The 16,647-nt window shown below is 40.3% G+C and overlaps 1 protein-coding gene across 1 annotated transcript in view; it reads left to right on the forward strand.

The window, feature by feature from the left end:
* Positions 1-246: 246 nt before the first annotated feature.
* Positions 247-16,647, forward strand: part of MMP20 (matrix metallopeptidase 20) — a 45,696-nt gene continuing 29,295 nt past the window's right edge. Inside the window, exons 1-5 of the mRNA XM_032285766.1 lie at positions 247-510; positions 8,595-8,842; positions 13,394-13,542; positions 15,397-15,522; positions 16,313-16,474. Coding sequence (XP_032141657.1) covers positions 385-510; positions 8,595-8,842; positions 13,394-13,542; positions 15,397-15,522; positions 16,313-16,474 — 811 coding nt within the window. The 5' untranslated portion in view covers positions 247-384. The remainder of the gene's footprint in view (positions 511-8,594; positions 8,843-13,393; positions 13,543-15,396; positions 15,523-16,312; positions 16,475-16,647) is intronic.

Consider the following 16,647-nt stretch of genomic DNA (forward strand, 5'->3'; position numbering starts at 1 on the left):
AACTTTTCTGTAGTCAGAATGGAAAAAGGCCCCGAAATTGAGACTAATCAAATGTTTCAGTTGAGGTGGGTTCTAATCAATCGAGTTTACTTCAATTTGTGTAACTAGCTGACAAACTTCATTAAAAGTGACTGTTTTCTTCTTGCCACTTGGCAAAAAACAGAAAAAAAAAAAATGAAGCTTTCCCTGATTCCTGTGTACAGTTGTGTTACCCCATCATCAGGGAGAGAAATGAACTGTATAATTACTGTTTGAGACATGAATCATCCTTGCTCGGAGGGTCCAGACCTGTTTGACTCTATAAAAGGAGCTCAAGGTCGAAGTGCAAACATGCACTGTCTGTCATCCCCCAGGTTGATATAATTACCAAGCTACTCTGAGGGGATGAAGGTGCTCCCTGCATCTGGCCTTGCTGTCCTCCTTATCATGGCTTTGAAGTTTTCCACTGCAGCCCCCTCCCTAGTTGCAGCGTCCCCCAGGACCTGGAGGAACAACTACCGCCTCGCACAGGTTTGTGAATTTTTGCCCAATTCCTTCTTGCTCCTCTGCCCTAGAAAACCTAAAAGGGCATAGTGAGAAAAAAGAAAAAAATTCAACTGTTCGTTTAAAATCATTTTATCTAAGTCCATTGAAGTCTGATCGATGTTATCTTCTGTCCGTCTAGATTGATATCTGGTGCATATTAGGTGTACCATGTTACATGACTGAATAAATACATGAATATATACCTACCTAGCTATTTTGCTTCATAAAGAATTCCAGGTGGCTTGTGAAAACCATACAATATAAAAGGAAGAAACAAGTACTTCCCAGGAGTGATGTAGGAGGAAAAATTGAAGCAGAAAAATAAAAACTGAGGTATAATCTGCATGCTAGAGGCAGGTTGTGAATTTAGAGCTAAGCTTTAGCAGTCAAACAAAGAGATGTCCTGTGTTTACATTTTTTAGTAGCTCTTATATTCAAGGTAACCCTGATCAAAATTTAAAGTGGAGTAAGTTCTTCCTGGGTGTCAACCCACTTCTCATTTGAGGTCCTTCTCTCCCTAAAGCATATTTCTCAACTAAGTAAAAGTTTATGTACATAGTACATAACTAAGTTTAAGTAGTAAGTACAAAGTACAAAGTTTATGTACTTAAACTTTGTGTATTTTCCTCTCTTAAGATCTCTCCCATATGTCTGCTGGAAAGGGTCTGATAGAAACGATTCATATTAGAATTTTTTGCAAAGACTACTTAACTCAAAATGATTCAATATATATATGCTTCCAAGCGTTTTTTGTTTTTAAAAGAAGGATGGCATCCTTAACCTAAAGAAATGGATTTCTAAGGATGGGATTTCCAACATTAGTGAAAGATATGTAGAGGAAATGTTTTTGCATGCAGGTCTCTCTTTCAAGAGTCTGCCAAAATTATAGCACATCTGTGATTCCCAGCTCTGCCTCAAGGCTGCTTTCCTGCCTGCCAGGCTGCACCTGTGTACTGCTTGGCTGTCTGCATCATAGAGCTGATTTGCACCCATGTGCAATGGCATGTTGCTACCAATTGATTCTGCCACTCATCCTTATAAACTGGTCAGTTCTCCAGTCATGAAACACTTAAATTAACACCCTGAAGATGAACAGTACAGCTGATGCCCAGCACAGGCATGTTGAATTTGACTTCCTTTGACTTTAGCCCACTTTTAGGTAAACTAAATACAAAATAACTCAGGATACTGGGATCTTTATTCAATTGTATTTTGTCCTTGCCACCTAGATTTAGGTCCCTTCTTCCCAAATGTAATTTTCCCCACCCTGCCTTATGGAGCTTTGATTCTAAACCTAAAGAGGTTTTGTGACCTCCAGAAGGAGAGCCATACTGAGGCCGGAATGGATCTGAGGTAGTAGGAGACCCTCCTTCTAATCCATGGTTCACAGAAACTACAGTTGGCCCTGGCCCTTAATTTACAGATTGTCTATGATTGCTTCTGTGCCACAATGCAGAGTATAGCCTAAAAGCCAAGATTAATTATTGGTCCTTTGCAGAAAATATTAGCCACACTTGACCAGTCTGTGAGGGAATAAGGCTAGGCCAGCCAGGGACCAGTTTCATGGAAGACAGTTTTTCATGGACATGGGAAGCTGGGGGCTGACGGGTGATGGCTTTGGGATGAAACTGTTCCACCTCAGATCATCAACCATAAGATTCTCAAAAGGACTGTGCAATCTAGATCCCTCACATGCGCAGTTCACAATAAGGTTCCTGCTCATATCAGAATCTAATGCCTCTGCTGATCTGACAAGAGGCCCAGCTCAGTTGGTAATGCTGGCCCACCCCTCACCTCCTGCTGTGGGGCTGGGTTCCTAATAGGCCACAGGCTGGTTCCTGGGTGCAGTCCAGGAGCTGGGGACCCCTGGGCTAGGCACTCTTCGGAGGAGCAATTCTTGCTGTTGTAGCTGGTCAGGAGTCATCTAGGCATGTTTAGAAATAATGACATGGCCTGGGAATGTTGAGGACTTTTAGTGATTCCTTACTTCTTCCTCTCCGAAATAAATCAGCCCTTCTCTGTCTCCCTTATAACATACTCTCAGAAAGACCTTAGACCAAGGAGCAGGGAAATGTGTCCACATCTCACGTGGGACACAGCACCTTCTGCTTGCAATGGTCTGGGTCCTCAGCTCTGGGCAGGGACACTCATCACTCCTTATGAGTCTGGAATGATCTGGACAACCTCTAATGAGGATCACAATGACAAGAAAGAATTATTTAATAACATCCCACCTTATAATTTATAGAAAGGTTATATAACAACCTCATAAAATCACAAACAAAGCAGTAAAATAGGCAGCGGAAGTTCATGTATTGAATGCTTACAGCATGGCATGTGCTGCAGAAACATGAGGGAGTCAAACAAATCAAGCCCCTGTTCTTATGGTGCTTCCATGAAGATGAGGGAGCTGGTGGGAAGGTGCTGGGAGAAGATAAACAAGTCAACCAATTAGTGCACACGATTATTTGAGAAAGTGATCAGTGAGATTGGAAAGAAGTTAATCAGGATGACAGAGAGTTACTGACTGGAGCAGTGGTCCAGGGAGGGAGTATTTTTAATGTAGTAGTCCAGGAAGGCTGCTCAGAGGAAGTAACCTTTGAGATGAACCTGAGCTGCATGAAAGAGCCAGCCATGTGAAGAACTGGAGTTGGGGCAGTTCAGGCAGAGGAAACAGCAGCTGCTTGAAATGCAATCATCAGGCCCACGTGACTAGAGCTAAGAGGACAGGGAAGAGGGTCCCAGAGGAGTCCCAAAGACAGGTGAGGCCAGCGGGTCCTCTGGGGCCTGGCGGCCTGGGTCACGCTCAGCAGAGAGAGTGCTTAGAGATCCTCTCTGCTTGCTAAGTGAACTGTTAGATCACTAGCTAAGAAAGAACAAATGGCTCCTGGAAACACCAGAGAGTCCATGTTTACAAACACCCTACACCTCTCCCTACCCCAAAAAAATCTACACTTGAAAAGATAAACAGCTTCTTGATTTATTTAATGTCCACTTGCATCCTTTAAATTCTGATTTGCTCATTTGCATAAAGGCTTTGAAAATGATGAGATAACAAAATGCTTACCTAATCTCATAATCCAGGATTGTATTCTGGGTTTGTTTGTTTAAAAAAATTAGTATCAATAAGACATTTAAAACATATTTTTAAAATTATCTTTAAAAATAACAAAAAAATTTAATTACCATATTATGAACTCATAACTAAAGAAAATAAAAATAAAACCTTTCAATACAAACTATTAATTCAGGTGTTTTTACTATCATTTTGTTTTCTATTATAAAGACTTTTTAAAATTGTCATTGTCTTCAAAATGTGGTTTTTACTTTTCTGACTATTATGTCATAAGACAATTTTGATATTATACTATTTTCATAACATTACTTTAAACAGCCAGAAATATTCCAGAATATGAGTTATAATTTGTTTGACCATTTCCTTTATTTGACAAACAGATTACTTCCATATGAATAAGGCTTCTATAAGCATCTTTGTACATACATCAACCTAATTTAAACAATTATTTTTTCAGGATAGGTTTCCAGACATGGATTTAATGAGTAAAAGAGATTTTTAAAGTATTTTGACACATTTAAAAGCATTCACATTGAGGACCTCATTGGATCCTCACACTGGTGTAGCCAGTAAGGCAGAAACCAACCACTCTACAGATGAGAAAGCTGAAACCACAAGAAATTAAAAGAATTGCCCAAGCACATTAGTGACCCAGCCTGGACTAGAACCTAAGATTTTTCAGATAGCTTTAAAAGTTCTCACAAATCTATTTGTGTGACTGTAAGGAACATGGCTGTGCTTCAGAAAAGCAGGCATAGGCTGAGGTAAACATCCTGCATGACTCAGCAAGTTTAGAGTGCAGGCATATAACTCCACTTGTTACCACAGCCATGTAGCCACCACATGGAAAGGCCATCATTTGGCTCTAAGTCACTATTGTCTGTAAAAGGTATAAATGCCCTGCTGACACTGTGCAGGAGTGCTCTCAAACAGAGAAAGAGAACCAAAGTCATCCATCTTGCAGGTGGGCAGGGAGGAGCCAGGAATTGGCTTGTTCCCAGAGAGAGAAAGAGTTAAGCTGCTGACCCTGAAGGGAGAGCCAGCCACGCAGCTGTGTGTGGGAGCAGCTGGCCCAAGCTGCTGAAACAAGGCAGATAGTGTGAGAAAGTAGTTGATGAGAGAACAATGTGAGAAAGCTGCTGATGAGAGAGCTGTTGAAAAAACCATATTCACCTGCCTATGCCCCTCCAACTCCCCTTCCCTGAGGGTTCTTTCAGCTATCAGCCACCACCCACTCCCCTCTGACCTCAACATGGGCTGGAACCTGACACTGAGCATGACATTTGGTGTAGTTGTGTCCCAGAACCTGACCCTGGAACCTGACAGCAACTTAGCCAAAAAAGAAAAATGTTGAAGAAACGTACCTTAAGTTTCACACTGTCTTGGAGTGTACTTAAACTGAATTTTAAACTCTTAAGTCTTAGGAAGGACACTAGGAAAATGCACTGAATGAGGGCTTAGGAGGGAGATCAAAGCTGCTAGCCTGCAGGAATGGACCCTCTGGCATCCACTACTTTTATCTGTCAAATACCAGAAGAGAAGTGGAAAGGGGACCACCTGATAATTGACTCTAAAATTCTATAATTTTAACAATGAGGAAGTGGGGAAGATTGGGGGGAAATGGAAAAACTCTGGTGGATCCTGAATTCTTTGTCCCAGTGCCAACAATAAGCGCTAAGCCAACAGTATGCAAGTGTTAGAGTATCACATGAAAGCAATTCTAAGTACACACCTCAGTGCTTGATAGATACCGTGACCGTGAAAAGTATACCAAAACCTTGTCAGTAACTTTAGCAAGAAAGTACGCAGTTTCGAGCTCTCGGTACTTCAGGATATCTGATAGTTCTTCAAGGGAACATACTTTTATATTTTGCCTAAAGAAAAAGAGCTCAAACATTAACTGAGCATCTACTCTGAGCCTAGAACTGACTCAAATACAAGGCTTGTTACTGTGAAGGCAAAACTGTGCCTGATTGGAAGGAGGTTGCAAACAAGCAGGTGAAAGTGATAAGAAATTGGTAGGAGGTGATGGTTTATAGTGCAATGAGATAGGTGTTTTACTAGTGCAAGAATCACGTCTCATGGAAACACCAACTAGGGAGAGATTTTGTTTGTATCACTGCAGAGATGAATTTTTAAGAAGGAATAGTTTCTAATTTTATTTTTACTTAATTAAAAGGTACTGTTTCAATCCTGCCTATTTAAGATTTAAGGTTTAAGATCAGCCATAAACCTTTCGTGCTCTAACATTCTGTGCATATTTTAAAGGAACAAACGGTTGGTTGTAAAAATTATGCAGATTCATAGTAAGAAAAAATGTAAAAACCCTATCTTTAAAAATACATCATCTTAACTCCATCATTAAGGTTTAACCACTATTAGTCCCTTAGACTATATCTTTCATAACACTTTTCTAGGATTCAGGGCCAGGATTAGTGTGAGACAGCCAAGGCAAAAATACATCCTGTATTTAAAATCTGAAATTTTATCATGGATTTTTTGCATTGATTTTGGTTTTTTCAATTCTGCATTAAATTATGATTTATCTTGATTACAAAGTTTTTGGTAAGCCACCCCGCCACTGGCCTCATCTCAGCCCTGGTGATATGACTGGGATTGTATGACTAGATATCACTTTTGTTTATAAACATAGCTTTTATTGTAATAGCAGTGGTAAACATGGCAAACACATTTTTCACTTAATTTATCATGCACATCTTCCCTCATATGGCCTATTTTGTGAAACAAAAATTAGAATATAGAGTGTAACACATAACCTAACAGACGGACAAAATATTTGAAATCAACGATCCCAGAGACACAGAGCACCTGGTCTTATACATAGAGCTTAACCCTAAGGAGCATAATTGAGACATTACTACAAGCATCGCATTATCACAGCATCAACTTGCACAGACAGGAAAAACTCATCCAATCAACCTCATCCTGCATAAAAGAGCAGAAACATAAATACATACTTAAGGTGGTCTAACTTGAGATGGAATGAAACCAAATAGTTGCAGCTTTGTTTCAGAACACCTAGTCTAGGTTTCAGGGCCTGGGCACCCCATGTTCCCTCTCCCTTTTCCTCCTCTTGGCTTCTCATCTCACCTAAGGTTTTTACAAGGGACAAAACCAGTAAAGTGATCACAAGCAATGACAGCAGGACAGGGAGTGAGGGATCTGCTGATCCTGCAGTGAAAAAATAGAGCACCTTCTCCAAACATATAAGTGAGGCTCCTTTTTATTTTTTCCCCAACAGTAACAGTTCATGCTCATTGTAAAAAATTTCGAAATATAGGAGAAAATAAAAAATAAATTAAATCATCCATAATTTCATTACCCAGATATAATCAACATTAATATTCAGACAGACTTCCTTTTGCTATTTATTGTGTGTGCATATGTGTGTATATGTATAGTTTATTCCAAAAATTTTTATTAAAACCTTATAAAGATTTTTCCTCTTCTTTTCTCAGTATATTGCCATTATATAAAAAGCATTCTTTCATACCATTAAATATTTATTTTTCAAAACTGATCTTAGTAGAGGCCTAGTATTGCCACACACAAATATGTAATAATATATATAACAAATCCCCTGTCATAAGACATTACTTCCAATTATTTATTATTTTTATATGTATGTTAAAAATATGTGTGCATAATATGTAAGTAAATACATTGCATAGTTTATATGTGATAAATATATGGCTAATATGTAGATGAATATGTAATTTATATCTAATAAACATCTCTATACAACATAAATATAAAATTGTATATAATTAAATACAGTAAGTGCTCTGTATCCATAGGATCTGTATACATGGAATCAACCAACTGCAGGTTGAAAATATTCAGGGAAAAAAATCGATGGTTGCATTTGTTTTAGGGCAGACATGTTCAAAACAGACATTTTTTTTGTAGCTTTTCCCTAGACAATACAATGCAACAATGATTTACACAGCATTTATATTATAGTAGGTATTCTAAGTAATTTAGAAATGATTTAAAGCATATAGGAGGCTGTACTTAGGTTGTATGCAAATATTATGCCATTTATATCACGGACTTGAGCACCTGTGGATTTGGTATCTGAGAGAGGTCCTGGGACCAATCTCCCATGGATATGAAAAGATGACTGAACTCTTAGCTGCTCTTTGGTTATTTTCCTGAAATCAGCTGAGTAGGTAAAATTCCTGGGCTAAAGGCAGGCTTCAACCATGTATTTGCATGCCCCTGCATCACTCATTTACCCTAACCCCAGCCCTGAGTCATAGAAAAGTGTTTTGAATAATACATACTGAGGGGCTATATGTCTTTTTGTGCAAATGAAAGATTTATAATTTATGGCTTATTTTATTTGCTTCAAGGGACAAAGAACCTTGCCTAGGAAACTTTTCTCATAGAAACAAACTCCAGCCCACATACTACATACATCTGAACTCATTAAAATCCACAGCTGAAAAACAGGTGGACCCTCTGCCTTTGTAAAGTGTGACAGGCTGGAATACAATGCCTCCAGGAGTTAAAAGCATACTGATCCTGCATTATGTGTAATGGAAAGATGATGCCAATAACTGTTTACCAAAGAAACAAGACAGCCTTTGTTTTGCAAATTGGGTAAAGAACTTCAGTGACAAATAAGTGATCCATGGAAATATGTTCACATCAGTTTCCTTCTATGATTTTTTTTAAATTAAAGCAAAAATTCATGTTTGTTATATTCATTGTAGAAAAACTATAAAATGCAGGTGGACAAACAGTAATGATTAAACAATCTATAATCCTCACTACCCAAAACCAATCATGATTAATAATTTGGAGTGCAGCTAAGCTTTAGTATACAAATATCTACACTTTTTTCATAAATGGGAATATACTCTACATACTGTTTTTAATACATCAGAAATGCTGTACCCTGCCCTACCTGAGCATGAGTATTTCCCAGACTACACTGTAGACATGTCAGCCTGCCTCTCCATTTCAGGCATATGTTGACAAATATTACACAAATAAAGAAGGACACCAGATTGGTGAGATGGTTTCGAGAGGAGGCAATTCCATGGTAAGGAAGATTAAGGAGCTGCAAGCGTTCTTTGGCCTCCAAGTCACTGGGAAGTTAGACAAGACCACAATGGACGTGATCAAGAAGCCTCGCTGTGGAGTTCCTGATGTGGCCAATTATCGCCTCTTCCCAGGTGAACCCAAATGGAAAAAAAATACTTTGACATACAGGTAACGAGATTTCCAAATCCAGAGAGAAGCATCCCCTCTCTCTTTTTCTCTTTTCTTTGAAAAATATCTTCCTTCTCATCTGTATAAAAATCCTGACTCCTCACAACCATAAGAAAGAATAAGAACTTTATACGTCCCTCTGTTAGGCAATGACAACGGGCAATTCGTCAGAAAACATAATCTTATGATTAGCATAATGAATGGCTATTTTAGGCACTCCAAACAATTTTACCAGTTAGAAACAACACAATTATCTTTAGTCTAGGATTAACGACCTGGCAGTATAAACCAGTTTTCTTAAAACATCCTGCTTCATAAGAAAGATAAAAATCACCTACTAATAAAGTAATTTACTTCGATGATTCCAAAATCTTTTATTGATGATTCAAGAAATGCATTCCATTTGAGGGATATAAAGGTGAACAGGTCAACTTTCTTGACCTTAGGGAACTCACAGTCCTTTAAGGAGAGACAGACATGCAAACAGACAGCTGTAGCTCCGTGTGAAAAGTACAAAATCATAGGTCTAAGCAGTGAATTGCGGAACCACAGTTCACATGGAGAGAGCTACCAGGTGTCTCAGGGACCAAGCAGGGACATCTGAGCCCAATTCAAAGGCAAAGTAGAAGCAGGTCCACTCTTAGCCCCATGCTCCCCTCCCTCCCTTCCTCCCTGCACTCTTCCTTCCCTCCCCTAATCCTCTGGTCTCATCCTGTGTAAACCAAAAGGAAACACGAACCAGAACCTCTGTCCCGCCCTGCTGTGCTCAAGCTACAGAGGCTGGAATTCCCTAATCCAGAGCCAGAGGGGCCAGTGCAGACTTCCTCCCCAGGCTGGTCCAATCAAGGGCAAACTATGCATGATACCTAACCCCTCTTTAGAGGTGGATGGTGCCTGCCTGCATGGACCTCATGCATGCCATATGGGTGCAGCTTGGGAAAGAAGAGTGGCTTCCACTCTTCGTGGTCTTGCCCAGGCCTTGCACATGTAAGGAGGTGCTAAGAAGAAAAGTGGGCCAAGCATATAGCAGCAGAGAGTGGACAGCCTGGGAGTGTGTGGGCAGCATTCCCACCACCAGTGCCTACTTCACTCCGCTAGAGGAGAGGGTGCAGGAAGGGCAATGGCAGGAAATGAGCTGGATGGGGTAGCCTGAAGGGCAACTAGAGCATGATGTTAAGGAGTCTGGACTTTATCCCCAGGGCAGTGGAGAGCTAGGCCAGGACTAGGATTGGATTGCATTTTAGGATGAGCACATCTAGATGATAACTGGAGATGGGGAAAGGCTGGACTTGTGCAATGGTCCAAGCAGTTGTGTGTTAGAGCTGTTAGAGCTGTTAGAGCTGCCTCCTAATAGCTCTCAGAAGCCAGTCCTTAAAATGTCAGGAATTTTGAAGCTAGTTTTTAAGTTTCCAAGAATTTTGTGAGCTGGTTGCCAAGACAGCCATTGTTAAATCATGTACATTTACAATTAAATAAATTATAAACAAAGATAATAAAAACATATTACCTTCTATTTCACTTCATTTTATTATTATCTCTGTTCATGAGGCTATCTACATCTGAATAATGTGTATGGTGGAAACACTATACAATAGTTCATTCACGCTCATCCCTTCCCAACCTAGCGTTCAGTGATGGTAAATCAACAGCTTGAATTAGCCATAGTGAGAATATTTGCAACACAGAAATCAGCAAGTCATACAAATCAAGTGAATTTTTTTTTCTCCTTGTAGAGCCACTTAAACTGTTCCAGCACACCAGTGAGTCCGTTTGATCAAATGAGGGTCCAGAACCCAGGGAACAGTCATGAATCCCCTAGGCCACTTGTAACCTGCTATCAGCCAATAAATCCATAAGGGGGCAGGCTTAACAAAAAAATCAAAGCAATTTGGGAAGAAAAACCCCATAGGGAGTTGAACACATTATTGATTCTGACACAGTAAGAATAAGACAAGAAAAATGTGTACACATTGAGAGTCTTTTCATAGTTTTCTTAAAGTAAGCTGTAAGTATAATATCCTTGAGATAAGCTGGGCAGCCCTAAATCCCCCTCAACACACACATTAACCATCCTCTCTTGTTCCTCAACAATTCCACTGTCCCTTCCCCATGAAAAAAGACACTAGAGACTATCACAGTACTCTCCCTGTGCAGCAATGACTTTCAGAATAAATTATTGCAATGTAACCCAGAGGATTACAAAAGGAAAAAAAAAATACAACGTAGTTCTTATATGCATAAGCTTTGGAGTCAGACAGAACTGGGCTCAAACCTGACTAATCATAACATGTAGATGATGATGATGATCTTCATCTTAGGGCTTGTAGTGAGGATTAGATAAATGGCACATTAAAATGCATGCAGCAACAGCATAAGTATGACTTCAAAGAATATTACCTAGCATTACTATTGCTTTATCAAGCTCCAGACCCTGAATCAGGGATTTTTCCATGTTCTCCTCTTCTCTGGTGCTATCCCTCTCTCCTTCCTTGTCTTCTCCAGGCCAACACTCACAGTCAGCTCAAAGATATGGCCGACTATCAATAATGTGAGGGTGTGTCAAAGTACTAAGTCTACCTAGTTGTAGTAAATTGCAGTCTCATACTATGCAGTGGGCTTGGCATACTTTGAAAGCATTAAATAGCCCTATTAAGGGTCTTTTTGGTTTCACTCCCTTCTTTTGGCCCCAACTCCTGGGGTTAAAGAGCCCCTGGTTCCTTCCCTCTCAAGTTCTGAATTAAGCTACTTGTCTATCCTTTCTGTGGACACAGTCCTTCCATTTGGGACCCCAGGATTACTGCTGTTGGTTTCTCATTGACATTGCACCATCTACATCATAATAACCTAGGATACCTTTCAAAATGCAGAGTTCTGGACCATACCTGTATCTTTAACAAGCTTCCTAGGTAATTATCACAGGTCATAAACTTTGAGCGCCTCTGAGTGGGCCATAAAACAGCTAGCTTTTATCCTTTAATTCTTTCATTTATTTATCAAGCAATTGCTGAGCATCTGCTCTGCAAGGCACTAGAATGGAAGCTACAGAGAGAGAAAAAGGAGGCCGGGCTGGTCCCTGCTCCAGGGGTTGGCTCACACAGACATAGCTTCCCACTTTGCATCATATTCCAGCCGAGCCCAAGGTCTCAGGTAGAAGTTGCCCTCCCTGCCTTTCCTTTGTGCACTGCCAGAAATCTCCAGACCCTGGGCTTCAGAGCAGAAAGTTCTAACAATCACCAACTCTGACTCCACCCACAACCCAAAAAGCACTACATTTTTCTGCCTTCAGATGTCATTGTCACACCAGTAATTGCTGGGGGGCAGTGGCTCACCCCTGTAATCCCAGTGCTTCGGGAGGCCAATGAGGGTGGATCACGCGAGGTCAGGAGTTCAAGACCAGCCCGGCCAACATGGTGAAACCCCATCTCTACCAAAAATACAAAAATTAGCTGGGCATGGTGGTGGGCACCTATAATCCCAGCTACTCAGGAGGCTGAGGCAGGAGAATTGGCTCAACCTGGGAGGCAGAGGCTGCAGTGAGATGAGATGAGATCATGCCATTGCATTTCAGCAACAAGAGCAAAACACCATCTCAAAAAAAAGAAAAAAAAATTCATTATTCTGAGGAAAAAAACATCCTTCCCCAATAGCCCTGGGGAAATCCTGATGAGCTTTGAATAAGAATGAGCAAAACTTCAAAACTCCACATTTCTATTTTTTCTTCTTTTTTTCAAATTATACTTTAAGTTCTGGGGTACCTGTGCAAATGTGCAGGTTTGTTACATAGGTATACACATGCCATGGTGGTTTGCTCCACCCATCAACCCATCATCTACATTAGGTATTTCTCCCAATGCATTTCTATTTTTTATAATTGAAAACCTCCAGTCCCTTTGGGGAAAAACAGGTTCTCTCTCAGTGAAAACGACTTTAAGAAAAATGGACTACTTACTACCTGTAATATTACACAAGTTTTATTGATTGATTGATTGATATCTGAGCAAAGTCTCACTCTGTCACCCAGGCTGGAGTTCAGTGGCCCAATCTTGGTTCACTGCAACCTCCACTTCCCAGGTTCAAATGATTCTCCTGACTCAGCCTCCTGAGTAGGGACTACAGGCAAGCACCATCACGCCCAGCCAATTTTTGTATTTTTAGCAACAAGGTTTCACCATGTTGGCCAGGTTGGTCTCCAGCTCTTGACCTCAAGTGATCCTCCTGCCGTGGCCTCCCAAAGTGCTGAAATTACAGGTATGAGCCATCATGCCCGGCCAAAGTTTTATTCTTTTAAGTTAGTGGTAGTATAATAACCATGAAACTCAACCGGGTTTCAGTACTTGATTATCCCAACTGTCTCTCATCTCTCCCTTTCATTTGTCTTGTTGTTTAATATGCAGCAATTTAACATATAATAAAGCAAAATAAGAATTATAACTTCAGAGAAAAAAATCTGAATTATAGATTTATGTTTAACATTTTTTGAACACAACATATAATTCTTGCCTTCTTCAGAGCAGTTACTGAAAAGAAAACATATTCTTTCTATTTTCACAGAATATCTAAATACACACCATCTATGAGTCCTGCTGAGGTGGACAAAGCAGTGGGGATGGCCTTGCAGGCCTGGAGTAGCGCCGTTCCTCTGAACTTTGTTAGAATAAACTCAGGAGAAGCGGATATTATGATATCTTTTGAAACTGGAGGTACTGTGGTACTTGGATTCCATCTACTAATTCCAGGGAGAGTTAACCCAGTACTCTTCCTTCTATATCTTTAATTTGAGTGATCACACTCCTTATTCACACAGCACTGTGATGGGTAGAGGCCAAGACCATGGCAGTCATGATCTTCATCCAGCCAGAAAATAGAACCAAAAGAATTCTTAGCATGTCTTGTCATCATCAGACTCAGCTGTAGAGCAGATTCACTGTAACAAACTTTCATTATGACTTTACCCCACTAGGGAACAAATTCTTGTAGATTTTGCTTTCCCATTGGCCACCTGACCTCATCCATTCCCGTGATGGTGTTCATCACTATATACTCCCTTCCGTATCAGCCAAGAATACCCCACCGTGAATCCTCACTGAAGAAAATACATTCCACAGTGACCTCAATGCAGCTGTCCCCCTGCAGCAATGGTTAGGAAACTGTCGTTCCTGTCTTGCCCAAACTTGCAGACCACCTTTTGGGAGATATGTGAGAGGCCTGCCTCCAACTTGCCCACTTCTTCTCTATTCCATTGCTCACCGTGGTAAAGAGTAGAGGCGTAAGTCTGCACAGGGATTGGTGAGAGCTCTGAGCCCTTTTCAGAGAAGCAAGTCTAGGAAATAGATAAAGGGAGGCCCAAATGGCTCATGAAATTTCTTTCCCTTCTCAGCTTCCTAATAGGGTAAATGAGAACTACTACCCATTCTTCCCCTCAACAGATAACATTTCTAACTGTCCTTGTCATTTCAAGTCCAGATCTTAATTTTAATCTGATATCACTGGGGTGAAAACACGCTTAGGAGTTAGGAGAGAGAAGATCAAGCAAATCCTGAGAATAGAGCCTTTAGAAATGGCCCTGGGTGTGATCTGGCCCAGGGCAGGTCCTGTTCCCCCCAGAGGACAAAGGCCACCCCTGGTGAAGTGGCAGGGAGGGCAGTGTGACTCGGGGAAGCTTTGAAGGCCAAGGAGTGAATGTCTGGCTCTCTCTCTTGATCTTTCAAGCTTGCAGTCTGTCCTCTAATACACATGCCAACTAGGGACTATGCTGCCGTTGCATTAAGTTCTCTGTGCACGCAACCTAAATAGACTGCATTTTACTGAAACCTGAGAAATGGCATACCAGAACTTTGTTCTGTTGGTTTTTTTTTTTTACAAAAAAACCAAAACTGGGTATCCTTACTAAGATTTTTTAAAGCTGTAAATGATATCCCTCATTTTGTTCTTCCTCCTCCTCTTCTATTAAATTTGTAATGAATTGTTAATTAAAATAATTAAATGAAACCATAAAAGGCCTTAAAAGTTAGGATTTTATAGTTTTATGACTTTCATAAGTTTTCCACATGCAAATATGTCAAAATTACAGATTTTTCACACTCCCTTAAACTGTACTGTGCTATAGAAACAGCACACACTTGTTCAGTTCACTATCACTGTCTCAGCTGAATCAAATTCAAAAGGTCATTCTCCCAGCAGGTTCACATTCCAATCAGTGGAGTAGGTTGCTATCGAATGCCCCCCTGTTCATTCTCCTTTTGTAATCTATGGCACATGCAAAGTCCACAGTACCCTATGTGTCAGTTAACAGATGTCGTGATAAAAACAATAACCCAAAAAAGATGTTTTTAAAATTTTTAACACTTACTATCTTTGCAGCATAAATTCGCCTTTTTTATTTTTCACTGGGCCATTATTCATTGACATATGAACTTCCTATTATAAAAAATAAATACTGACATGTAAATTTAAGTGTCAATGCTATTCAAAATGTCCATTTTCTATAATATGATGTGTCCCTCAAAATTACTAGAAGGACTCAATCCTGTTGGCCTTTCTCCCCACTTGTTTAGATCACGGGGATTCCTATCCATTTGATGGGCCTCGGGGGACTCTAGCCCATGCATTTGCTCCTGGAGAAGGCCTGGGAGGAGATACACATTTCGACAATGCTGAGAAGTGGACTATGGGAACGAATGGTATATATGCACAATTCACCATAACCTGGAAAATATTGTACCTTCTTCTGGGCTCCATCATGAAACCTTGAGGTTCAACGTCCCAAGCCACCCTTTAACTAGGGGGGCTGGCTAGGAAAAACAAGTAAGCCAAAAATCCAAAAGGGATCACATAAGGGAAAAAAATCCACCCCAAATTGTGTTGTAGACTTGTCTGATCTGTTTCATAGCATATCATCTGAAGAACCAGTCATCCCCTTCTCAACACGCTGCTTGCTTTTCCTTCAACAATTATTTATGATTTCTTACTTGTTCTTAGAAATAGGCTACATTCAGAAATGACCCGAGAGAATCAGTACTGTCCTGAGAAGTGTGATGGGAATGGGAATAAAGGTTCCAGAATATCATACAGGTCATCTAGAAATCTTCAGTGTGAAACATGTGGATCAAAAGGTGTAGGCTATAATAGCAGGGAACTATTAAGGCATTTGTGGTCTAAATCTATGAATTATTGCCAAATATCGTTGCCACTATTTGCTCCAAGGCCTTCCTTTATCAGTCTACCAAACATCTCTGATGATAAACTAAATGGATTTATGTGCATTTTTATCCTCCCCCACCTCCAACACCAGGGGGAAAGAATTAAAGTCACCAAAGCTAAGTGCCAGAATAGCCTACCAACCATGAATAATCTAGTTAGGAAAAGGAGATGAGTTAACTGTGATGTGGGCATAAATTAACTTATAAAGACAGAAGATGGAGAAAACAAAAACCTGTGTTAATACTGTTTTTTCTTTCTCATATTGTCCAGGTTTTAATTTGTTTACCGTTGCTGCTCATGAATTTGGCCATGCCCTGGGCCTGGCCCATTCCACAGACCCATCAGCACTGATGTATCCAACTTATAAGTACCAGAATCCCTATGGATTCCACCTCCCCAAAGATGATGTGAAAGGGATCCAGGCATTATATGGTAAGATCATTACCTTCTTTGACCACTAACCCTCAAATTGGCAGGCATTCAGTCTCCAATTTAAAGAAAGTACATTTTATCTGCATTGGTAAAAATTAATCTAGAAACCATAGCCCCAACTATGCCTTCTTATGAAGAGCTCATTTGCCAGTTGTAAATATGTGTGTGATGTG

Source organism: Sapajus apella, unplaced genomic scaffold (assembly GCF_009761245.1).
Source record: "Sapajus apella isolate SASKATOON/1434 unplaced genomic scaffold, GSC_monkey_1.0 scaffold16, whole genome shotgun sequence".
In the NCBI taxonomy this organism is placed as follows: domain Eukaryota; kingdom Metazoa; phylum Chordata; class Mammalia; order Primates; family Cebidae; genus Sapajus; species Sapajus apella.